The following is a 25,322-nucleotide window of genomic DNA, read 5'->3' as shown; positions in this document are numbered from 1 at the left end:
TGCTATTGTCCACCTTCATCTTTCTTCCATGCTGCTGGGGGCTGATTTGCATTCCCATCTAGTGACCTATTGGTTTGTCCAATGATGATATAATATAAAGAATATCCTTAGTAGTCTTACTTAGCACAAAATTGGCTGCATGATTCTAGACCTTAAACATTTTTTTCTGTGAGGACTCAGGAACACTTCCATTTGTTTTTGCTTTCAGTAACTTTAATCTGGGGGTAGTAACAGTGGTGGGATTCAGCCGGTTTGTACCACTTGGGCAGAACCAGTAGCTAATTTTTTGTTGCCAGGCCCAGATTGGACTTCCAGAAGTGTCATCCACACAGAGAACCGGTTTGTTCATATATTTGAATCCCACCACTGGGTAGTAATAAGCATGACACAAATCATGCTCATCCAATATTGAAGAGACTGTTCACTAACCTGATCAGTGTAGTAGTTAAAGCATCATGCTAGAAACCAGGAGACTATGAATTCTAGTCCTGCCTGAGGCACAAACCCAGCTGGGTGACTCAGGCTGGTCACTCACTCTCAACCCTGCAAAGGAGGTAATAACAAACCACTTCTGAACACCTGGTCAAACAAATTGTAGAGAATAACTTGTCAAGGCAGTCTACAAGAATTGAAGGGGGAAAAAAACTGGCTTCAGGCCTGAATGTATGTATATCTCTTCATTTGGACACTCAGGTCAGTGCAAACTGGGTTTCCTATTGCAAATGATTCCCTTGCGCACAGAGCGATGGTATATAAATCCCAGAGGCCTTTAATCCTATTTTCTTTGTGTATGGACTTCATTTTTTCTTAATTGCTTTCTATCAATTTTGCCCCCTTTGCATATTGCATTGTTAATGGGAGAGAGTGCTTTTGGGCATGGAAAGGGTTAATGGCTGGTGGTGCTGGGCTCAGGAATGTGGCATTGTCAGTGGGGGAAGGTTGCTCTTTTCCAAGAATCTCTTTGGGGCTTCTTTTGTTTTTTTGGTTTTGTTTTGTTTCGTTTTGTTTTTTGCTCAAGCTTGTAGACCTAGTCCCATTTGGGATAGGTTGGAGACCCAGTTCCCATGGTTCTAAACTAGCCATACCTATAGTAAGTTACCTCCAGGATTCACTTGTCAGTTGGCCGCTTAAAAATGACTGCCTACATGCAAATGACTCCGTGTGTGTGTGTGTGTGTGTGTGTGTGTGTGTGTGTGTGTGTGTGTAAGAGAGAAAGAGAGAGAGAGAGAGAGAGAGAGAGAGAGAGTTGATTTCAATAATCCATTTCACAGCAAAATGCTAAAAGTAGTCCGCAGTGTATATGCACTGTAATATAGCCTTCTCAACCTGCTGTTCTCCAGATGTGTTGTTTACAACTCCCAAAATTCCCTGCACACCATGGCCATGCAAAATGGGAAGTCTATGTGTTACAATTCAGCATCTGGAGACCTGGTTACAAATCTGCAACTGTGGTCAGTATCAGTGTCCTTGGAGAGAAGCTCATTTAGCATAAATAATAACTAAAATTCCACAGATAGAGATGTTCTATTTTCTCTTGTTCAGGAGTCCTGTGCCTAGTTTTGACCTTTTAGCCATCATAGGAGGAACAAGAAGAAGAAACATGTTTAAGAGGATCAGTGGTAATAATATACACACATACAAAGTGCTACAATAGTAAATTGTGAGATTTCTGATGAGCGGTCACCACTAGTCTTTCAAATAACCCTAATAATAGATAACTTCAAATCATTATTGTGCAGATAACAGGATAAAGAGTGTAAAATATTATTTTAAATCTTTGTTGTTTATTGAAAATAGCTTATGAATAAGTGTCAACTTATTAGGAGCCATGGTGGCACAGTGATTAAAAATCAGTATTGCAGGCAAACTCTGCCCACAGCCTGAAGTTCGATTCTGACCGGCTCAATGTTGACTCAGCCTTCCATCTTTCTGAAGTTGGTACAATGAGGACCCAGATTGTTGGGTCTGTAAACCTCTCAAACAGTGCCATAGAGCACTGTGGAGTGGTATATAAGTCTAAGCGCTATTGCTTTTGCTATTTTCTTTTTGCCAATCCATGTAGTAGCCTGTTATTTGGACCATAGGAAAAAATCTTCAACACTAATAAAAGTTTCCATATGTATATTATAATTCACATTTGGGAAATTTTCATTCCTCCTTTCCCCAACATTTAAAGATTATTTACAATTGATTCCAAGACTGGAGGGGGGGAGGGAGGAGACAGGGATTTTCCATCTTCTGAAATTGTGAAAACAAAAATAGTTTCAGATATTGTTACATATACACCTGGCAAAACAACCTCTTGTACACAATAAAAAGGCTGTTTGGAAGCCCTGTATTTTTTAATTTTATTTTGATTGAGTGTATTACAATGAAGCTAGTCATTGTGTTTAATTGACCATGGTTTGTTTCTTTACATAATTTGTGAATGCATCAGTGCCTTATTTTTTGAAGCTACTTTGCTTATGATATCTTCCTGCAAAAAGGAATTGAAAAGAACTATTAAAAATAATCTCTCAGTGTTGCATTTAACTCAAACAAAACACTGTCCACAATCTCATACACTCCTTCCTTCTCTTTCCTCATCCTTCACAGAAAGAGATGAGAAACTAAATGTTCCCCTTTTTAAAAATATTTTTATCAAAGATTTTCACAGAAGTAATGATGAAATGATATAAGAAAAAAAGAAAGCCATGAAAAATAGGACAAATATATAAAAAAGAAAAGATGTGATTTCCGATCTTTATAGCGGTTACAAACGTATTTCTCCTCCCTCCCTCCCCTTAAAATTACATCATAATTCCATTCTCCACATATTCAAACTTATTTAATCAGCAAATCCATAAATCACCAGTTCATTTTTTCCATTTTTAGCAAAAAGCACACAAGAGATTTCTAGTCTTTAATAAAAGAGAGAAACTAATTTTCCCAAATGCTACAAAGGATGGTGTAAACCATAGCTTGTTCCTGGGTTACCTTTCTGTAGTTGGAGTAAATGACAAGTTGTGACTTCTCATCTTTACTTATTCTTTGATCAGTCCATTCTACATCTAGCTGGCATTAAACAAAGGGAAGCAATATTTAAGTATTGTGTATTTATTTGTCAATTTGTACCCCGCTGCCAACACAAAGACACTAATGTTAAAATATTAGATCCCTCCTCTCATACATTATGAGTATCATTTGGACTCTGGACTGTATTGGGAGTCAATGCAGTACAGTCTATGTGCATAGAAGTCAGGATCTTGAAATTATTATGTTAATTTTTATGTACTGCAGGAGACTTAGAATTCTAAGGTTTTGAGCAGGAAAAACTACATACAGTACTGATCTGATGATCAAGGCAGGAATATTTTTTAGTTCCATTCCTATTCTATATTACTGAAGTAACTGAGATGAAGTTTATTATAGAAAGTGAGGTGAAAAAGGAGAATTACAAAACAATTGACAAACAGCAAGTTCAGTTCAGATAGCTATGTTCAATAGCTGATCTTCCATTATAAATAACGTAGCTGCCAGGATAATTTCTTATCGCAAAGTTAGAAAAATAATGCTCCCAGGCATGACCTCTTTATAACCTGATGGTCCAGAAATTATAGTTAAAGAATTTCTGTTGTCCTAATATTATGATTTGAGGAACCTGGCTCAGCTTTTCTGGTTGGCAATATACCATGGCTCAGTTCTTAAATGGAAACTAACATATGTTTCTAGGGACAGGCTGAAATCTTTTTTAAAATAAATTCTCTTCTTTTAGCATCCAGTTTTTAACCAGAAAGAGAGCAAATGGTTACTTTTCCCCTTGAAAGTCTTTTGCCAGATCTGTGTTTACAAAGAAGCAGAATATTATTTATTTTTATTTGTTCTGGAGGGGAAAATGAAGTTTAAAAAGAACACAGAGAACTCATTCCATTATGGGCACCGAAGTCTATGGAAAATACAAACCATGGCAGTTTAGTGCCAGACGATTTCAGTGCCTTGGCCCTGAGTAGTCATTTCCTTGATAATATTTGTATATTTCTTATAAATACCTTTTAACGTAACCACTGCCCACTATACTGTATACCAACTCAATCTTTCACACATTCCTGTCATTGTGTTATTTCCTTCTCCTCTAGACTACTCACTCCATTTCTTTAAGTAAAATGGATACACAAACATAGTCGTGGGATTCAAATATGTGAACAACTGGTTCTCTGGGTGGATGCTGCTTCTGGAAGTCCATTCTGGGCCTGGGCAACAAAAAATTAGCTACCGGTTCTGCTGAAGTGGTGCGAACTGGCTGAATCCAGTGGTGGGATTCAGCCAGTTCCCACCACTTCAGTAGAACCGGTAACTAATTTTTTGTTGCCCAGGCCCAGAATGGACATTCAGCCAGTTCGCACCACTTCGGCAGAACTGGTAGCTAATTTTTTGTTGCCCAGGCCCAGAATGGACTTCTGAAAGCGACATCCACACAGAGAACCGGTTGTTCACATATTTGAATCCCACCACTGGCTGAATCCCACCACTGCACACACATAAATACACACACAGACAGATAGACAGATAGGGAGAGGGAGAGAGTTTTTTTCCTGATTGGAACTGCTTTAAAAGCCATCAGAGCTAATTGGGTGGCTTCGGTCCAAATTCAGATCCAATCTCCCACCTCTATTTCTTTCCTCACTTCTTGATACAACTTATTTTTTTCCTCACCTCTCAGATTCTGACCACTCCAAAGACACTATTGACAGCAAAGGAAAATTTAGGAATGGAAGTTTTTTTAAATGGAAGTTAGGAATATTATGTACGTACTCAATGTTCCCTTAGTAACTGTGACTGCCAGAATGCTTTGGAGAGGAAAGCAGATTATAGCTATGGATTATTGTTATTATAACTACAGAAGGATTCATTTTTGCATGAAAGAGCCTCACTTTCTTGAAGCTGTAATACCAGCACGCAGCAACTAAAAATTAGGAGCAACCAGATTAAATAAGCATATGTGAATTATTATTCTGAGGTATTCCAGTTAGCCAATCTGGTGTAGTAATAGCAGTTGTTTTGGGATCAGCCACAGTGTATGGAGAATGGAGAGCAGAGTTGCCACATGCATATAAATTTAATAAATAAACTTTGGGATAATAGTTTGGACTGTGGAGCAGAAGGTAGACATACTGGTGGACATGGTAAACAAAGAAGGAGTAAGAGGGGCAAATTCCAATGTTTAGTTTTAATTTGAAACATGGGCCTTTTCACTCTTGGGTTAACTCTGTTGAAAACTGTATTGGCATGAAATTTGCTATCTCCATTGCCAATCCCTATTATGCATTGATTGTGTTTGTTGCCAGACCCTGCAGTCATATGATGTCCTTCCAAGGTATAGGTGATAAAGCCTAAGATATTATACACTTTAGGGCTGCCCTTGGACTGTGTTGGAATAAGGAGAAAAATTATATTAACAGTGACTTAAATCTGTTTCACACATAGTGATGAGATAAAGGTACTAGCAAGGGTGGAAAAAAGGTGTTGCAAGTGGGGTTCAAAGTGTCAAGTCAAAGAGTTTTCTGGTCTGCTAGGACAGGACATGAAGTCTAAGACCTGCTGGATAGAAATGATGGTGCTGTATTTTGGCACATCTGAAAAGGCACAGGTTGAGGAAGCCACTTTTAGTCTACTAATTATCAAAAGAAAATTGTGAGACCAAAATTGTGAGACCAGAAAGCTGATACAAGATTCAAAACTACAAGATAGTTTTGTTTGAACATATTAAATAGATTCAACCTGCTCTGCTTGGTAGGATTAGAAACCCGGGTTTAACACATATTTTGCTACTCTGTCTCTAAGCTCCTGATAAACAATGACTGGATCATCTAAAAACACTTGCATTTTTTTTTAAAGAACTTGACATCTCACAGGAAAACTGTGGAACTGTCCACTCAGGTTTCATGGAACTCCCCCCTCCCAATATTCTACTTAGTTAATTAGAAAAAGAGGTTATCTATGTTTTGGCCTCTGCACATTTGGGACTATTGATATTTGAAGCATATAGTAGCATGGAATTTTCATTTGCGATGGTGCTGAGAAACTGCTGTACAGATTGTTAGCCAACCCTCTTGCTATGCCCTCTTCAGAAACTGTGATACTATGGGGAAAATGTGTCTTAAACTAGTGTAGGTTTATAAATAGTTCTTTAGCTGCACCATATTTGCAACTTCTTGAGAGACTCAAATAACCCAGAGCGGAGAATGAAACTGGGTCATTTTCCCTCCAGGAAGATTTTATCCAAAACAGTTTGAAAGCACTTTGGAGATCTTGTTGGAAGACGGGTTATGGCAAGCAGCCTCTGGGAAGTTTGGCAGTCAGAGATCATGAACAATGCACAGACATGTTAATTTTGGTTGTGAAGCAGAGGTGCCTATAAAACTAATTCTCAGGGATCCATTTATGACAGGGTTTTTTTCTTCTTCTATACAATACTGAATGCAGCAGAGTTCATTCCTCTTCCCTAGCCTGATAGCCTTTTCAGCTGTACTGGCTAGAAATAATGGGAGGAGTAGCTCAACACATATTGAGGAAAGCTTCCACAGCTTGGGGAAAGTGGTATTAGCAGAAGGCATAAATCATGCTGATGCAGGCACTTATGATAAGAAAATGTGAACTTCATCTTTTAAATTGCCATAGAAGAGAGCTTCAAGAAGCATAAAGATCGTCATGAATCTTGAATATTTTTCTTTGATTCCCTCCCCTTGAATTATAGCTTCTAAGAACCATTCTTTTAGTTTAGGCACCCATAAATCCATTTCTGACTTCCTTCATGCCCAGAATGTGGGATTCTATGCTGGAACTGACTTTATCTTCTAACTAACCAGGTTGACCTTGCAAAAAAAAAAAAAAAAACCCAAAAATCCCTTTTAAGTCTTCTGATCATACAAATGTCACAATAGGCGTATCTTTATATAAATACTATTTCCAGCTTTTTTTTTTTTTTTTTTTTTTTTTTGCTTTTCTCTGCACAACCTCAGGCTTCTTCCACACTAGCAGAAAAGCTAGGTATCCAGTACATTTTTTGTATTTGCTTCCACACTTTTTCTTCTCCTGTTAAGATGCGGTTATTTGGATTTTCTGCGGAAAGCATATGTTTGGGAAAAACGTGAAGGAAATAGAAATTTGGTTCATATGAAAGAAGAATAAGAAAGGTGCTGGGAAGGGGGAATGAGGAGAATTGCTATTTTACCAAAAAAATAAAGGCTATTAGACAAATGTGTTACTGCAGGGTGTCATTTTGAGGTTAGTGTGAAATGAATGCTAGAGTACAGGCTGCTGCCCTGCTTAAGTTGAACCTTCTTTTGAAATAACTGTAAGCTCTTCACAGACAGAGACTAGCCGTCTCCTTATGTGAGTGCGAGACAGTGCCACGGAGAACTCAGTAATACAAAAAGTCTTTCACTGAGATGGCTCCACGGGGCTCTGAGCTATTATATCAGCTGTTCCCTATGTATTTTTAATATATATTCTTTAAGCTTTTAAACAGAACTGATTTCTTAGAAACGTGCCCCCTCTCCACACTACAGAAATGCAGAAATACGTGCTTCTTTGTTCATAAGGGCTAGGAAGAATTCAGGAACCCAGAGAATATATGGATTTCAGCGCCTCTGGGCGGGATCTCTTCCCCCCAAAAGAAAGAACCCCCTTAGAGTGACCGCCGGGTGACCCTCACATTCCCCTCCACGGTTGGGGCAGTTAAAACGCCGGGCTCCCGCTAACGGCACGGGAGTCCAGTGCATGCCTGGAATTAAGCTGAACTCTGTACGGAGATGAGAGACAGGCAAGAGCCTCGCCTTGGTTTTCTTGACATTGCTGCCATTGGAAAACATGCCCTTCTGTAACCCTCTTTTTCTCTCCGCCGCCTCCACTTTTCCACCGCGCCAGGAGGCAACTGTGCCCCAAAGCTTGCTGGCAAAGGACCTCGTGCTGTTTTCTCTCAGTGGGTTTCTTTCCCGGTTTCCGTGCGCTTGGATACCTCAGCCTGACGGCGCGTTTATTTTTGGAACACGAGCTTCAAGAGAGGCCCTCACATATGGAAAAGTTTACGGAAATGAAGCCTTTAAGTTAGCTGCTCGCTTGAAATCTCGTGGCTTTAGCCGCTCAGGGCACTTGGCAGAATCGACGGCAGCGGGGACTGGGGAGGAGCGGGGGGGGGCGGTGCGGAGTCAAGCCGAGCCTTTGCAGTTTTAAAGGGGCCGAGCGCAAGTGGTGCCCCCCCCCCATCCCCCGGTCCTCGTGGGCAGATTTGGCTGGAGCAGCGAAAAGGGCTCGAGCCAGAAATGAGTCTGAGCGGTGGGCAAGAGGTGGGGTTTTGGCTAGATGACAGAATGAGGGGACACTGCTGTGAGGAAAGCCCGCGGCGCCGAAGTTACACGGCGGTAGGGTATTTCTCTGCGCCCCCACCCCCCTGTCCCACGGCAATATAGGAGAGAAAGATGATTGAGGCAATGTACGCCTTGCCTCTGGTATTGCGCTGCGTAAACCCCCTCAAATTGGCCTCACTCTTGGGTGGAACGCCATTCATTTGGGAGAAGAAAAATGAAAGACGGGGCTGACAGGGGGAGGGAGGAGGAGGATGCAAAGACGGAGCAGGGGCACAAAAGCTCGGAGCAGCTGGGAGAGGAGTTGTGCGCGAGTGCGCGCTTGTGTGTGCTGTTGCGCTTGCAAGCCCATTCAGAGGCCGGGAGTATAAGAAGCGGGGGGGGGGAGAGGAAGGTGAAGAGTGAGTTATGGATTGGGGGTGGCAGGGGGTAGGTTCGGAAAAGCAGCGCCTCCTCCGAATCGGCAGGAAAAGGCGCTGCTTGGGCTGTTGTAAATTAGGCCTGTGGTGTTGGATTCCATGTGGAAGATGTGAGCTCACTTTCTACCCCCAGGGTGGTACAGCCCCAGCCAAGGGCTGGCAGCAAGAACATAAGCTTCATTTATCTGGGAACCTGAAATGACTCTTGATTTAAATCATATGGTAAAAAGCACCCAAAGAAGAAGAAAGAACAACATCAGCAAAACCAAAAAACCCTCGCCTGTTTTTGGAAGTGGTTCAAGAGCCAACACACACACACACACACACACACAGAGAGAGAGAGAGAGAGAGAGAGAGAGAGAGAGAGAGAGAACACACTTAAAGAGGCAATCTTTCTGCTGCAGAATCAGGCAGCGAACAGACCCAGTAGTTCAAATCCGCATCTGTGGATTGGGGCTAAATCTGAGAATGTGTCTGGCTCCGAATGAAAAGAGACATTATGTTGTCTTGGGAAGGAAGACTTTTAAAACAAAGAACTAATATTGCCAGTATATAAATCTGGTCACTGAGGGGATCTCTATATGGTGGAGTGGTATTAAACCAAAGAAAACTGGAATATGTCTATCTCGATCTCCATTTGAAGGAGAGTTGTTTTTTTTTACTAGCTTGCATCTCTGTGAGGGTGATAGTGTAGATGATTTGATTCTTTTTCTGGAGGAAAAATCTTGAGATTGACTTGTGTTTTATCCTTCAGAAATACTATATGCTCATTTACTCAATTGATGACAAAGTTACCCAATCTCTGCAGGATAATTTTTGCATGTTCCTTTTCTAGCAGGCAATTCTGATCTTGAAAAACAGGAAGCAGTGAGTGCCCTTGCTCATGTACTGAGTACTTTTGCCTTATCACAGAACAATGCTAACCAGTTTTCACCAGTTCCTTGGATTTGGGACTGTATTCTCAAAACCAGGATGAGGAGGGGGGCAGGGTGGATAAGCTTCAGCACCAACAATTCTTATTTTGGAAATTAATCACAGTATTTGTGTGTCTAACTTCTTTCCCTACTGTAGTACTTTTAAAAAATTGTTTACTTTAAAAAAAAAAAACCTGGCCTTTTGCCTATGCCCTTAAGAGCATCCCCCCCCCCAAAAAAAAAAACCTTAAGCCAATAAAACTTTGACTGGAGTGGAGATAAGTAGCATCAAGAGTTTACTCTGCTAAAGCTCATTGTGTCTCACACTGCTGATTACAAATAAGAAGCAAGACAGATTTCTCTCTCCCCCCCCCCTTGGTACAACTAGAGTGAGCTACCAGAGATCAGGGTATTTTAAATACTTATTCCTAGAGCCTCTATATATACTTATCAAAATCAGTGTGATCATTTCTTGCCATAAAATGTGTAACTTAAGTCCTAAAAAAGGCTTGGCATAATTGTTTTTAAAAACCAACCTGCTTCCCCAAAATTTTCTTGGTCCTGCCTCTGTGTAGTTCATATCTGTGAAGATCACTATTTCACTCATTTAAATTCATCACAAACTTGACTATCTCTCTCCAAATATGAAGTGTGCCCCTCAGCCACAACATAGGATCCATTCCTGTTACAAACCTTCTAGTTTTTCTAGGCATATAATACCTATTTCTTTCTTTTGCCTTGGTAGGCCTTCTTCTAATTGGTCTGTTCTCAAAATCTCTTGGGAAGGGACTTTCAAAACTTTAAACTCCCTGAAGCTATTCATTTCTAGGGAAGAAAGAGCTTCCCCCACTCCCATTTTCACATCAGAAGCCTTGGATTCTACTTAAAAGTTCAGTCAGATACATCTTGCAGCTTTATTCAGTCTGTGAAGAAAATGCTTTAAGCAGACCACCTGCTTAAGAGAACTATATACAGATATTCCTCAACTTACAACAATTCCTTTAGTGACTGAAGTCACAATGGCACTGAAAAAGTGACTTATGTTTTTCACACTTACGATTGTTGCAGCATCCCCATGGCCAAAATGGTAAAAATCCAGAGGCTTGGCAACTGAATCATATTTATGACGGTTGCAGTGTCCCACGGTCATGTGATCACCTTTTGTGATCTTCTGACAAGCAAACTCAGTGGGGGAAGCCAGATTAAGAACCATGTATCTAACTTAATAACTGCAGTGATTCACTTAACAACTGTGGCAAGAAAGGTTGTAAAATGGAACAAAACTCACTTAAAAATGTCTCACTTAGCAACAGAAATGTTGGGCTCAATTGTGATCATAAGTCAAGGACTACCTGTAAAGTGAAAAAGCTCTTAGCAGGATAGTCAGTCTAATTTGCCTTCTTGTGTATCTGTCGATGCACTTTGGCATTTTAAGTGGTATGTGTGAGAAAATCATTATAAAATAGGTAATAGTGTCATTGCTTTTCATTATTTAAAACATCTTCATATTACAGTAGGCAGGCAGAGGAGATTATTAGTGTTTAAACAATAGCCAGCTCAGACATACACACACCCCTCCATTTTCCTAACCTGCAGTTGACACCAGCTTATGTACCTCTCTGAAGTACTCAGAATGTTTCCATCATCTTCCCACTATTCTCAAGAATGGCCAGGTCATCTCTGATCTCCACTGGAACTTCCAATCTTCCTGCCAAACCACCTTCCATCACAAACAATCCAGGTCCTGCAAACTGAATTGAACTGGCAAGATAACACCTCTGAGAAAATCACAGTATAACACTAGGGTCTACGAAAGAGAGAATCACATGAGTGTCCATGAGTTAGATTCTCTAAAATGGGTGGGGAACGATGGCCCTTTTATGAGTTGTGGAGTTCAACACCCAGAATTCCTGAGCCATCCAGCCAGGCTCAGGAATTCTGGGAGTTGAAGTCCACAATTCATGAAGGGGCCATTGTTCACCACCTCTGCTCTAAAAGATGGCCTGTTCAGTTTCAATAACAAGGGACAGGTTTTGCCTCCACAATTACAGAATACTATAAAACTGGCTCACGGGCCAGTTGCATCATACAGAGGCCGTGCCCACCCCAGCTCTGGCAATGCAAAAAAGTCACGATACGTCATGACATATCACGTGATGCAGCGAGTTTGACACCTGTGCTATAAAGTATGGTATTCCCTTTTGTGTTTGGAGATTCTCAATCATCCAGGTCATGGTTTTTCCATAGGTGCTTCTCCAAAAGGCAACTAGACTCTCTCCCCCCCCCCTTTGGAAACATCATAAATCCTTCCATTCCCCACCAATCAGTTAGAATTAAAGATCCACTTCTCAGATGAGAAGTGAAATGTTTTCAAAGAAAAAACCAAGGAAGTCCAGTTGCCTTTTGGAAAACCACTTTTGGAATATTCACTTTTCTATATTAGAAAGTGTGGAGAAAGATTTGATTGAGGAGTATTCTCTGCACTTCTATGGTAGACCCAAGGTTTTCATATACAAAGTTCAGGAGTCCATCTCTACTTCATGCTAGAAAAGTTTCTGTATGAAAATCTGCAGAGCTTTTCCAAAATAGACCAGCCTTCTGCAACCTGGTTCCTTTCAAATGTGTTAATTACAACAATTATCATCCTCAACCAGTATGACTAATATCTTGGGGGAGTTACAGTCTCCCTGAGATATAGTACACCAAGATGGAGAAGGCTGGGTAGACACTATTTAGAAATATTGATTTCCTAAGGGGTGGGAGCTGGTGGAGGAGAGGGTTTTTTTCCTGAATAGTTTTGCTGGCTGCATTTTGTTTATTTTGTTCTGTAGGTCAGTGGGGTTCCCCTGGGAAATGTTTTTTCTCCTTTTGACTAATTTATCCTTGCTCTGTCAAGCCCTATCGTGTACTGCAGCAGGTGCCAAATATTGTCACCTTTCTCTGCTCATTTCTTATATTTCCACAATAAAACTTTTTTTCCTGTCCCTGCTTCTCTGGTCCCTAGCAGTTAAGAATGAGGTGAAGGCACCTGTCTGATACATATTTATTTTTTAAATTTGTGTGCCTCTCAAAGATTCTGGATGGCTCACAAGTAAAAAAAGAAAGTACAATAAAAACTAAGAATAAAAGTTGGCGACAATGTCAAAAAGGCTAAAACCCAGACAGAAACTGGGGGTGGGTGGTGGAGGAGGGGATGAGTTCTTTTTCTACCTCATGGTTTGTTAGTTAGTTAGTTAGTTAGTTAGTTAGTTTTTTTGCAGGTGTTTCCCAATTTCTGTTTCTTCCTTGTGACCATCCTGGGTGGCAATAGAGAAATAGTGCTGGGAGTGGGCTGTTTTCTCTACAGCAGAATACTAATAATGTCAATTCATTCCTTTCCAGGACTGCGTCAGAAGGAGACAGGAGAGGAATGGCCTTCTCCTTTTGAACGGGATACTTGCGAAGGCCACAGTCATGGGACCATCTGCCTGGAGCACTGTCAGCACCAATCAGCTTTCTTAAGAGGAGTTTTTCATTTTCTCACGCATTGACTGTCCTATTCTCAGTCATGGCTGTAAACAAGGAGAGAGGCTGCTCTGGTGGGACTCCTCTGGCTCATGTAAATGGCTTTCCCCCTGCTGTATACCCCTTCCCTTTCCCTAACCCACATTTCGAGGTGCTCACCAATGGAGGTTACTTCCGGAGCTACCCTACGGACCTGCCGAAGGAAATGGCATCACTGTGTAAGTCCCTTGAAAGGAAGTGGTGACGGGCAAGTTGGCACGGGGCTGGGTGCAGTTGGGGTATTGATTCCAGACCCTAAGGACCATCAGGACTCAAAACCCTTTCCAGTGTTGTGGGCAAATTTGGTTTGAGTGCTGTCCACGTGGGACATAATGCAATGAGAGAGAGGTTGTTGGGTATGGATTTATTTCTGCTTTTAAGTTGTTTCTCTCCATGATACTAGTCATAGCAAACAATCAAGCATTAAACTGCATAGGCTAAATGTTTGTGAGTAGTTTGTGAATGCATCTCCTCATACCCTGGCATTTTCCAGCCGTTTTGGATTATAACACTGATCATCCACAGCCAGCACATTTCATTTTGCTGGGGTGATGGGTCTTGCAATTCAATGCATAAAGATAGGGAAGATTGCTATAAATCAATATTTTGAGCCAGAAACTTGGTTCAGCCCACTCACTTTCTCAAATGTGTGACATTTCAATTACACCAGCACTGTATTAGGGGCCATTACATTTCACCTTTCTCTTGTTCAGAAGTTTGGACTCAGTACTTCAGAATCTAAAAGAGTGATTCCTACAAGTATAGCAAAATCACTGTACTGATTTGGGGGAGATTTCCACAGGAAGTATGACCTTTAGGAACAACATGATGCAATACCAGGATCTTCTTATTCTGGAAAATTTTTAGTTAAGCAGAGGAAGATGATGAGCCTGAGATTTGAATATATTAGCTGTATTACTGACGAGGATTTCAGATTTTATCTGAACGGAGTTCATGAAACGGAGTTCATGAAATCTAATTACAAGTTGATGGCTTTCTGTTCCACACATTGCTATACACTGTGACAATCTTCAAGTTCTTCAGTAATCAACGTGTTGCCAAAGCAATCAGGGAGCAGAATAGAAACAGATTCAGTCAGATGGGTCACAAAAGGGGATCACATGACTCCAGGACGCTGCAACTGTCATAAATGTGATTCAGTAGTCAAGCATCCGAATGTAAATCACATGACCATGGGGGTGCTGCAACGGTCATAAGTGTGAAAAATGGTTGCTTTCCTCCCCCCTCAGTGCCATTGTAACTTCGGATGGTTGTAAGTCAAGGACTACCTGTGGAGTTCCTGAGGATTCTTAAAAAGCAAAGGTGGTGGTGGTGGAAGCTTAGCATTTTGTACAGAAGCATGCCTGTCTCCCCAGAAAAAGTTAAGGTAGCTGTGGAGAGATGAAACGTCCCGAAGGGATGGAGAGAATCATTTGTAAAACATGGAAGCTTTTCACCGTCACTGTGAACAGGCCAGACCCACGACAGCATGTTGTCGAAACTCCACATATACCCACCAACTTCCAAAGTTTGCCTGGTTTCAGAAATGTTTCTGTCCCAAATTTGCATTTTGGCAGCTAATTAAGCCAAATCCCACTCTGTTCCTGGAAACTCCTTGGGTACATAGATTTGACTTGGACAAAGCCACTGAACACTGGACTTTTATCTCAGAACATTTCATGGACTATTTTTAAAAAGAATTATTGCTACATGTGGCATCATTTGGTTATCTTGAAAATAAGGGGGAAAGCAATGGTGGGATTCAGCCAGTTCGCACCACTCTGGCAGAACCGGTAGCTAATTTTTTGTTGCCCAGGCCCAGAATGGACTTCCGGAAGCAGCATCTGCACAGAGAACCAGTTGTTCATATATTTGAATCCCACCACTGGGGGAAAGGTTTATTTATCAAGACGCTACGAGATGTATATATGGGTATAGAAAAGAATTGCATTATATCGATATTTTAGAGGAAATTAATTATGGGTGGACTGAATTGGCTTATTCAGTAATTAGCTTATTAGCTTACACAATACCCTTGATTTGGAAGTAGGTGTGAAGAAGTTCTTTGTGAAAAGACTCACATAAGGTGGGGTAGAAACCTACCTAGTCTTCATTTTGGGATGAATCACTATTTGGAGATTGCATCATCTTTGGGAATTGCTCCCTTCTGATTTCCCTGAGGAGTCTACAAGAGAAAGTTGAGTGGAAGTGCCTTTCATTGTGTGTGCATGCATTTATTGTGCTTTGCTTGTGCCGTAACACTCTTGACCTGGGATACCAAGAAATTGGGCCCAGGTTCCTCCTGGTTATCGTACTGCGTTCTCCACGCTTTGGGGCATGTCCTGACTTCTCTGCCTTTATCCACCCCAAGGTGTGCCCAGGCTCTGTGCCAGACCTCTGGGCTCTGCTTGGTTGCATGCTTCCCATCTGCCAGTGCAGCAATGGGAACCCTTTGTGCTTTCTCATGTGCAGGTTTCAACACGCCAAAGCAGCGTCCCCACGCTGAAGGGCTGTCAGTCATCCATACCTCCAGTTCACTGCATATCTATGCACTTCGTAGTTGTGAGCCTAGGGCTCTCCTGAATGGGGCGTGAATTTTTATTAAAATAGCCCCCTCTTCCCTTTCTCTTGGAGTCCACTGCACCATTTTTTGGGGGGGGGGTCCATTCATGGAATGTTGAAGCTTTGATCTGTGTTTCTTTCCCAGCAATGCTTCTGTCTTTGTTAAACTGGAACCTTCATTGCATCATCGGCTCTGCCAACTGCAGCTCATGCTGCGACCCCCACTTCCAGATTCTCCAAGTGTATCTCTATACCGGTAGTTTATCCGCCAGGGGGCATCATCTGAATTCATGTGACTTGAGCCATATTCAGATTTCTGCTTGGTTTAGTCATACTGTACTTACCTGAGGAAGAAGTTTCTTTCTGCAATGAGCTTTTTCCAGCATGGCACATGTGTACTATTTTGCACAAACAGGCTTTGCCCTCAAATCTGCCTGTTGGCATATATAGGTTTGGTAAAATGCATTTATCATTACTATTCCAAAGTTTATCTTCTGCTAATATCCCAATTTTCACATGTGTCCCCACTCCTAGATCTATCTCAAATATACTTTCAAAATGCTGTTATTCAGTTACTTCCTGCTCTGTATTTTGTTTTTTACATCAAATGGATTCCAAAATAAGCACCAATTTATTTTTCAAAATGTGATGCTTTAAACCCATTGTAAAATTGGATATTACAGGTAGTCCTCGACTTAACGATCATAATGGAACCTGACCACATGGTCATGCATTGTAAAGGTCGTAAAATGAGTCGGTCATGTGATCTTTTTTCTGTGTGGCAGTTAAGTGACCGCCATGGTTATTAAGCAAACCAATAGTACTCTATAGGTGTGATTTTGCCAAAAACCAGAAGTAAATTCTGGGTTTTGGCAAAACCATTGTAAAATGTGGTTATGTGATTTCAGGACACTGCAAACAGCTGTAAATGCAGTCATATTGTCGAGAGTCTAAAATTTGGTCATGTGACCACAGGTGAGCAGGGGACTGACTATCAGAACTTCGAATCCCAATTGTAAATAACCCCAAGTTATTTGAAGTTCTGATAGTCTGTTGTAACTTCGAAAGATCACTAATTCTGGTCATAATTCAAAGACGACTTGTAGCATTCCAAGTATTTCCTAAAAGAAGACTTATTCCCAAGACCTAGAGAGAGAGAGACTGATTTAGTAACATCTTAAATGGAGAGAATTCTACAGCCACAGCACCACAGCACTAAGATCCTGAACATTTGGTGACCATAGAAAGAGCTGCCACAAACCAGCAGGACTTGTTATACTAATCTAAGAAAGTAGGAGAGGTTTTCTTTAATTAGGTAGAGCATTTTAGGTTTTAAGAAACTGATTATTACAGTTGTGGATATTTTGACTATGGTTCAAAATTTACTTTGCATCCCATCCTAATCAAACTTCCAAAACTTTACAAGAGAATCCTCAGGAAAAGTGCAAATATGCATCTTTCATAAGCTGCAGTGCAAGTTTTCAGTGCGTTGATGAAAAGCAATAGCTTATCATTTAGGGAGTGCTAAGCCACAAAATTGAAGCTGGTAAAATTTAGTCCTTGCCAGCTGTAAATACAAAACAGTCAGAAAATACTACCACGTCATTTTTTTTTCAAGTATGATCTTGTGCTAGTGTGCTAAAATTTAAACTTTGGGACACAGAAATCAGTAGCTTTTCAATTTTGCCCCTTCTGGGTTTAATTTCTGCCTTTTATTCTGCATCTATTCCACAATAGCAATAACAATAGACTTACATACCACTTCATAGTGCTTTACAGCCCTCTCTAAGTGGTTTACAGAGTCAGTATATTGACCCCAACAGTCTGAATCCCCATTTTACTGACCTTAGAAGGATGGAAGGCTGAGTCAACCTTGAGCCGGTCAGGATAAAACTCCTGACAGTGGGCAGAGTTAGCTTGCAATACTACCGCTTCATTATGCTTTAGAGCACTCTCTAAGTGGTTTACAGAGTCAGCATGTTGCCCCCAACAATCTTGGTCTTCATTTTATGGACCTTGGAAGGATGGAAAGATGAGTCAGCCTTGAGCTGGTCAGGATTGAACTCCTGGCTGTGGGCAGGGTTAGCCTGAAATACTGCCTTCTAACCATTGCGCCACCACGGCTAACGCTGCCCTGGCATTTATTCTGATCTGAAGTGAATATTCAACTGAACAAAATGCATGCATTCTGGACTATTTTATTTGGAAGAGAGCTCAGGGTGTACTGAGATGGCACATTATACTTTCCAAGGGACCGAAGCACTGCAATCTTAATATTACTGCTGTGAGACAGACAAAAATGAAGGTACCAGTAAAATAAATAAAAAATAGCTTGGGGGAACGTTCTACAAAATTTCTCAATTACCTGCAGTAGAATTTCAAACAGTTTTACAACTACATGAAGAATTGCACTCTTTTAAAAAAACTCTGACATAGTTAAATTTCTGCTAATTGCTCATCTAATTTAGTCTTACGATTCTCACCTGTAAAATATTAGTATCATTAGTGGTAGATTTTGGTCAAGTCTTTACTAGCCAGTTTTGGAATGTTGCATTAGGATTCCTGAGCTGAGACAGATCAGAGCTACATTTATATTTGAATGTGTATGACATCCTAATGTGTAGCTCAAGAAGAGAAGAAAGAAAATGGTTTTCAAGCAACTGTTTTATTGTACATACAGCTTCATTGATTTGTTGCTGTTTTGGACCTGATTCCTATGTGCCTGAAATTTGTCTGCCTCTGCTATAGAATAAGCTTCAGCGGATGAAAGCATATAGTGCTGGTGGCTTTGTTTCACAGTGCATTCATTGATTTGATACTACTTTGCAAAGGCCTCAAGCTCAGTGAGGGTTTCTCACATGATAGGAATATTCCTCAAAACGACTTTCAGTAAATTTCTGTGTTACAAAATGAATGAAATGTCCATATTTACAAATTAGAAGGAGTAGAAACAAGAAAGGAGAACTTTTGTACATCACAAGGGGTCTCAGAGAGAATATGTGTATTTTACACAATCATGCACACTCATACTACTACTACATCATCATCATCAAGTTGGAAGGGACCTTGGAGGTCATCTAGTCCAATCCCCTGCTCAGGCAGGAAACCCTATACCATTTCGGACAAATGGCTGTCCAGTCTCTTCTTAAAAACTTCCAGTGTTGGAGCATGCACTGCTTCTGGAGGCAGGTTGTTCCAGTGGTTAATTGTTCTAACTGTCAGGAAGTTTCTCCTTAGTTCTAGGTTGCTTCTCTCCTTGATTAGTTTCCACCCGTTGCTTCTTGTCCTGCCTTCAGGCGCTTTGGAAAATAGCTTGACTCCCTCTTCTTTGTGGCAGCCCCTGAGATATTGGAACACTGCTATCATGTCCCCCCTCATCCTTCTCTTCATTAAACTAGACATACCCAATTACAACAACCGCTCTTTATATGTTTTAGCCTCCAGTCCCTAATCATCTTTGTTGCTCTTCTCTGTACTCTTTCTAGAGTCTCAACATCTTTTTTACACCGTGGTGACCAAAACTGGATGCAGTATTCCAAGTGTGGCCTTACATACACATGTGTGTTTGTCCCTGAAAAGGGAAAAGGCCGGGTGTCCATGACTGTTTATATTTCTGTTTTCTTGCGCATGATTGAGCAGGAGTTAGGAGTCTAGTTGGGAGTCTGAACACATATCTCTAGTTCTCCCGCCTGTCTCCGTGGGTGTATAGTTAAATAATGCCTTTGTTTGCAAACAAGTCAGAGTAGTGTTATGAAGATAAATGAGCCTTTAAGAGAAGCTGTTATCACAAAAGATAAAAGAAGTGGGTAATGTTGGCAATTGGCAAATGTATTACAAGCGTGCTAGAAACAGGGGAAAACATTTAGAGATCATTGTCCATTAGATCAGCAAAGCTCATGTGCATATCTCTGAGGCTCAGTGCGTTAATAGGTAGTGGACAAAAAGAAGGGTTTAAAAATCCCCAGTTAAATGTTCAAGTAGTTTTGTTCAGATGAAAAAAGAAGATTTTCTTTCAATATAGTTTTTTAGCATTTCTAGCAGATTTTTTAGGTCAAGGATCATTTGTCTTAAGGCAGAGATAACCATCCCTAGAAAGTGTCATGAAATGGCACACAGTGTTCAGGACTGGTAATTGTGGCTTAGCATATCTAGTTTGGCAAAAACGTATCAACAGGTTGGTGAAAGCTGACTTGGATGGGTCTCAGGCTGACTATCAGATCTATAGTATTATTGCTGTCTAGATATGCAATGCTTGGTGCCTGTCTGGATGGCATTTGGCATTACAGTTCTCCCTCTAGTGGGCATTAACAGAACAATCGGTATTGTACTGTATAAGCATGTGTCATCTGAAGATCTGTGCTCAAAGCTTCTAGGTTTAAAACAAATAAACAGACTGTAACAAAATCTGCTAATAGATTTTGTCATTTATGTATGCCTAACGCTTATGGCTCAATGTTTTTTTCTTTACTTGATTAGTTCTTTTGAAAAGTTCAGTGCTCTCTTTGGACTCATATAAGTATGTGAGTATTTGCTGCAATCTTCCCAAAAGTGTTTCTCTGATCAGCTCCTTCCTGCTTTTTGAATGTTTTTTATTTAGGTTGCTTTCTCCTGCTCTCGTAGGGTTATTTACTGCCTTGCCTGATTACAACTTAGACTTCAAAGCCAATTAACTGAGCCAGTCCTACACTTTTTCCTTACTGCCCTGAGAGCCACAGCAAGTGATCTGTGATATAGCTTTAGTATGTTCTTATATAGCAGGAATCAGGGTAGCTGCAACTTCTTCTGGTTATGGTCCAAATTTGCTAGCCAACTCTCTTTTTTCATTCTTGAACCCAGCCTATATGGTGGGAGTGGGGGAGGGAAAATGTCAGCCAGATGTTTACACTGGATTTGGCATCTTTATCCACCTATCAAGCCCTTCCCAAGGACCTGGGGTAGACAGATGTTGATGTTTGATGATGTTAAAAGTATCAGGGTAGGAGGTAAGTTGTTCCAAGGAATTCTACCCTTTGTAATTGACCGATAGTAATTTGATCAATGCTGATAGCATTCAAGTGGTGCTCCAGATACTTTGAGATTGGATCCTAGACACCCATTACTATTGGTACTACCTTTGCCTTTCAGTGTCTCTTTTCTAGTCTTCATTTGGTCTTTCTTATATCCACTTTGGTCTCTTTGGTATTCAGTAAGCCTCCATTATGTACCAACTTCAGTGCATCGTCTTCACTGTCTTTCAGGCATTCTTCCAATGTCCGTTTTTGTTCTTCAACCATCTGGTGTATTTGCAACATTCCACATCCACTAAGTAGAATCTATCAACATTGCTACATGGATGAAGGGCATGATTAATTTTTATCATTTTTCCAATCTTTCTACTCAGACCTTTTAATTCTGCTTGAGCCCAGTCCACTGTACCAGCTGTCTATCTAATGAATGGAGTTGCCTAGATGTTTCCTGCCTTGATGGTATTTCTTCCACTGAGTTTGGACTAAGATCTTCTTCACTTTGATGATGTATTCACTTTTCTATTATTATTTATTGTTTTATCATAGAGAATAAAATACAATATAAACAAACAAAATGAAACAAAACAAAAGCATACATTCAACCCCTAACAACAACAAAAAAGAAAAAAATAGTGTACAAAAAGTGGTCAATTAAATTTAATACTATTTAACATGTAGGAGCCACAGGTCAATAGGTTAAGCTAAAGATTACACTAATCTTCAAATCTCTCTGTTAGCCATGTGTTATTATATTTATCATGTAGAAAATCTACAAAACAGTTTCCAGTCTCTTATAAAGCTGTCTAATCCATTATCTCTAATCAAAGCAGTTAATTTTGCCATCTCTGCTAGTTTAGTCAATTTCAAAATCCATTCTTCAACAGTAGGCATCTCTTTTTCTTTCCAGTGTTTGGCAAGTACAATCCTTGCAGCCGTCACCATGTGGAGGAATAGCACCCCAAATTGTTTTTCAATTGGCTTGTCCATCATACCTAAGAGAAAAGCTTCAGGTTTCATTAATATTTGTGTCTTAAATATCTTTTGCATTGTCATTGTTATGTTTATCTAGTATGTTTTCACATATTTGCAAGTCCACCACATATGATACAATGAACCTGGACTTTGATAACATTTCCAGCAGTTATTAGAAATCCCTTTATATATTTTTGCTAGTCTGTCTGGGGTCAAGTACCAATAATCCGTCATTTTGTAAAAAATTTCTTTCAAACTATAATTTAATATGAATTTTAGTCCATTAGTTCATACATTCTGTTCTACATAGTGCTTCATGAGGTGATAACCAAAGTGGCACTTTATCAGGTAATCTTCTTTTATACTTCCACCATATACACGCAATCAATTGCCTGATAGCATGAATTTTAAAACCAGGGATAACTTTTACTTTGTCATATCACAGATAGGCATGCCACCCAAATCTCAGATCAAAACGTTTGAGGTCTAACAGTCTTGAATTTGTTAAAGCTATTCAATCTTTTAACCATATCAGACAGCTAGCATCCTAATATAAATCTAACTTCCTCTATCTTTAGAATCTTGTAGCAGTTTATATTTAATTCTTGTTTTTTATTTTGCCAAATAAATTTAGATATATCTTTTTGCCACTGTTTGAAAGCAGAATCTCTAATCAATGTTGGTATAGTCTGAGATAAAAATAACATTCTAGGTAGTACCAGTACATTCATTTTAATTACTGAAATTCTTCCCATTAATTACAAATTATTTTTTGCCATCTATTTAAATCCAATTTTATCTCCCATATTTTACCATAATTATTTCTGTAAAGCTTAGAATTTTCCCCAGTGAGAATCACCCCCAAGTACTGTACCTTTTTCACAATGTTAAAACCAGTTTTAAATTCCAGTTTCTTCTGATCCTTCACCTTTATGTTCAGTCAGTATTTCGCCTTTTATTTATTCTTAAATCCGCCATTTCTCCAAACATTTTAATCTTCCTCATAACATGTTCAATGTTCTCTAGCAGGTCTTGCACAATCAATATCAAATGGTCAGTGAATGCACATAATTTGTAATTATGTGCTTTAATTTTTAGTCCTTTTGCTCTGTTATCCTGTGTAATAGCTTTATTTAACTTCGAACAGTAGAATAAAATAATAAAGAGGATAAAGGACACCTCTGTCTTGTTCCCTTCTGGGTTTTACAAGGTTTTGTAAAGTCTCCATTCACCATGATTCAAACTTTCTGGAGTGTTTAGATGAACTTCAGACCCTGTATAAAGCCCAATCCAAAATCCATCTTTTGCACTACTTTAAATATAAAGGCCCAATTCAAGTTATCAAAACCTTTTTCTATATCCAGAAGGATTAATGCAACCTGTTTGTTGCTACTTTGTTGTAAATGTTCAATTATATTCAAAATTACTCTTAAATTATCTTTTAGTTGTCTTTTAGGTAAGAACCATACCATTCCACCGAGGGAATAAGGCTTACTATGTTTTCCCGAAAATAAGTCCTGGTCTTATTTTTTTTATTTTTATTTTTTGCCTCCAAAAGAGGCACCAGGTCTGTTTTTTTTTGGGGGGGGGGTGTTTTCCACTTACCAGCCAGCCCACTTCTTCTGCGGCTGAAGGAGCAGTTTCATTCTGCAGCTGAGAATGGAGCTCAGGCCTGCATTTCACCATCAGAAGCCTTTCCGGAAGGCCTGTGCAGCTGAGAACTGAGCTATGGATTGAATCCGAATTTTGACCACATGACCATGGGTATGCTGCAATGGCTGTAGGCATGAAAACTGATCATAAGTCACTTTTTTGGGTGCCGTTGTAACTTCAAATGATCAGTAAATAAATGATCGTAAGTCGAGCACTACAATATGCAGCTTCATGTGTTGTAGAACAAGACTCTCTTTCTGTTCAAGGCCCTGTCACTGGTGGTAGCCTGGAAGTGGTAAAGAAGGAAATGTAACTTTGCCATTGTGAGTGGCAATGCAAGACAGGAAACAAAAACCACTTTGTAGCTAGCATTTTGATCAGCAGCATCAGTAGTACGGTAGATGGGCCAAATATTCTGCCCAGTTTCTTACAACTTCCCCCACCCTGCTATGTCCCAGATATGCTTAATTACAGCTGCCATCCATTCTATATTGCTAAGAATGATGGGAATTGTAATTATAGGAAGTGCCAACTGATGCAGGGGATGGACTTTAATAACAGGGAGCTGGGAAGGACCCCCCCTTCTATCCAGTGGGTATGGTTTGGTTTAATTTGTAGGCCCTCCTTTTGTGATCAGTGCCCATTCCAGGAATAAGTGTGTGCTGATGGTAAAGGAAGTACTTCTGAGCAAATCCAAAGTGCACATCTGGAATAGGGGCAGTGGTTTTTGTAAACACAGTAACCCCTTCCCATTTCTGAAGAAGCAAAGCCATTTTGCGCAGCTCCCCTACTGAATTGCAAGCGTTGAGGCCTGCTTTGGCCTGCAGAGTTGAAATGAATTGGGACTCCCTCTTGGCTAGCTGAATGAGCTGGCAGGGCAGCTGGAAATAATTATTTCATCTAGAAGGAAGAAAACAGGGCTCAGGCAGAAAAAAGTGGAGCTGGCACTTCCTCTCTCTCTCCCCCCCCCCCCACCACTCTCTCTTTCTCCTCATTCCCTCCCACTTTTACTTCAACATCTCAGTTTCTTTGGTCATTGGAAAGTTTCCAATGGAAGCTGGACTAAGGTCTGGGGAGTGCTAATTTTTCCCTCCCTCCCATGCTGCAGCCAGAAGTAGCTTCAGATCTTGAAAAAAAAAAAAAAACTTGGGGGATACAGAAGTGGAAGGAGGGGGTACTTCTTTTCTTTCCTAAATACCTAAATTTGACTTCTGCAAAACTCTGTTCCCTCTGTCCGCTAGATCACATTCCTATCACATCACAAAAATTAAAATCTTCAAGCTGTAGTTTCCAACTTGCCAATTCTTAAAAGAGTTAGTACATCAGTTTTAACCCATTTTAAGATTAGGATAAAGCAATGGGGAAAACTTTGGGAGTAGAGCTAGACTGCATGTAACTTTAGATTTACATTTGCTCTTCCGTCATAAAATACTTGTAATAGTGAGAAGGGACAGATGCTTCACACTTTCCTCTCAAAGTGCTGCTCTGATACAGCACCCAGAGCTGGGTTTGCAAGATCAACATAGCTCTAGAATTTGGGTGGACTTCTAGATGGCCAAGGATCATCCATGGACATTATTGGGGGACAGTTCAAGAACCTCAGTAGATTTAGCAATTACACAGAGAAGTTGAGGCTAGATTTTCCCCATTGGGGATGTATAGATTGGAATGGTTTTCTTTGCTTTGCAAACTATTAAACCCATTTCTCCCACACCTACTATTTCTACATCATCTCAAATCATCCCCAAGCCAGCAGCTAACACAACTTCCACTCATGTTTTCTGGCAGTGAGTCAAAAGAGTGTTTTTTGTCTTGTGCAGGCTCAAGCCATGATGTTTGGTTTGCTTGCTATTTTTCAATTCCTTGTAAGCAACCCTCACCCCATCCCATCTGGCTACTGCAGCCTCTTCA

General features: G+C 40.3%; 1 protein-coding gene across 4 annotated transcripts in view; it reads left to right on the top strand.

Annotated features, from left to right (window-relative positions):
* The window catches only part of RARG (retinoic acid receptor gamma), a 170,269-nt gene that overhangs the window by 66,800 nt on the left and 78,147 nt on the right, over positions 1–25,322 (top strand). For all 4 annotated transcript variants that reach the window (XM_039330519.1, XM_039330517.1, XM_039330518.1 and 1 more), the window contains exon 2: positions 13,057–13,397. In XM_039330519.1, the coding sequence (XP_039186453.1) occupies positions 13,223–13,397 (175 nt within the window). In that variant the 5' untranslated portion in view covers positions 13,057–13,222. The remainder of the gene's footprint in view (positions 1–13,056; positions 13,398–25,322) is intronic.

This window comes from Crotalus tigris, unplaced genomic scaffold, assembly GCF_016545835.1.
Source record: "Crotalus tigris isolate CLP2741 ecotype Arizona unplaced genomic scaffold, ASM1654583v1 scf7180000024429.2167931701:2281839, whole genome shotgun sequence".
Taxonomy (NCBI): Eukaryota; Metazoa; Chordata; class Lepidosauria; order Squamata; family Viperidae; genus Crotalus; species Crotalus tigris.
This window is presented reverse-complemented; position numbering and strand designations above follow the sequence as displayed.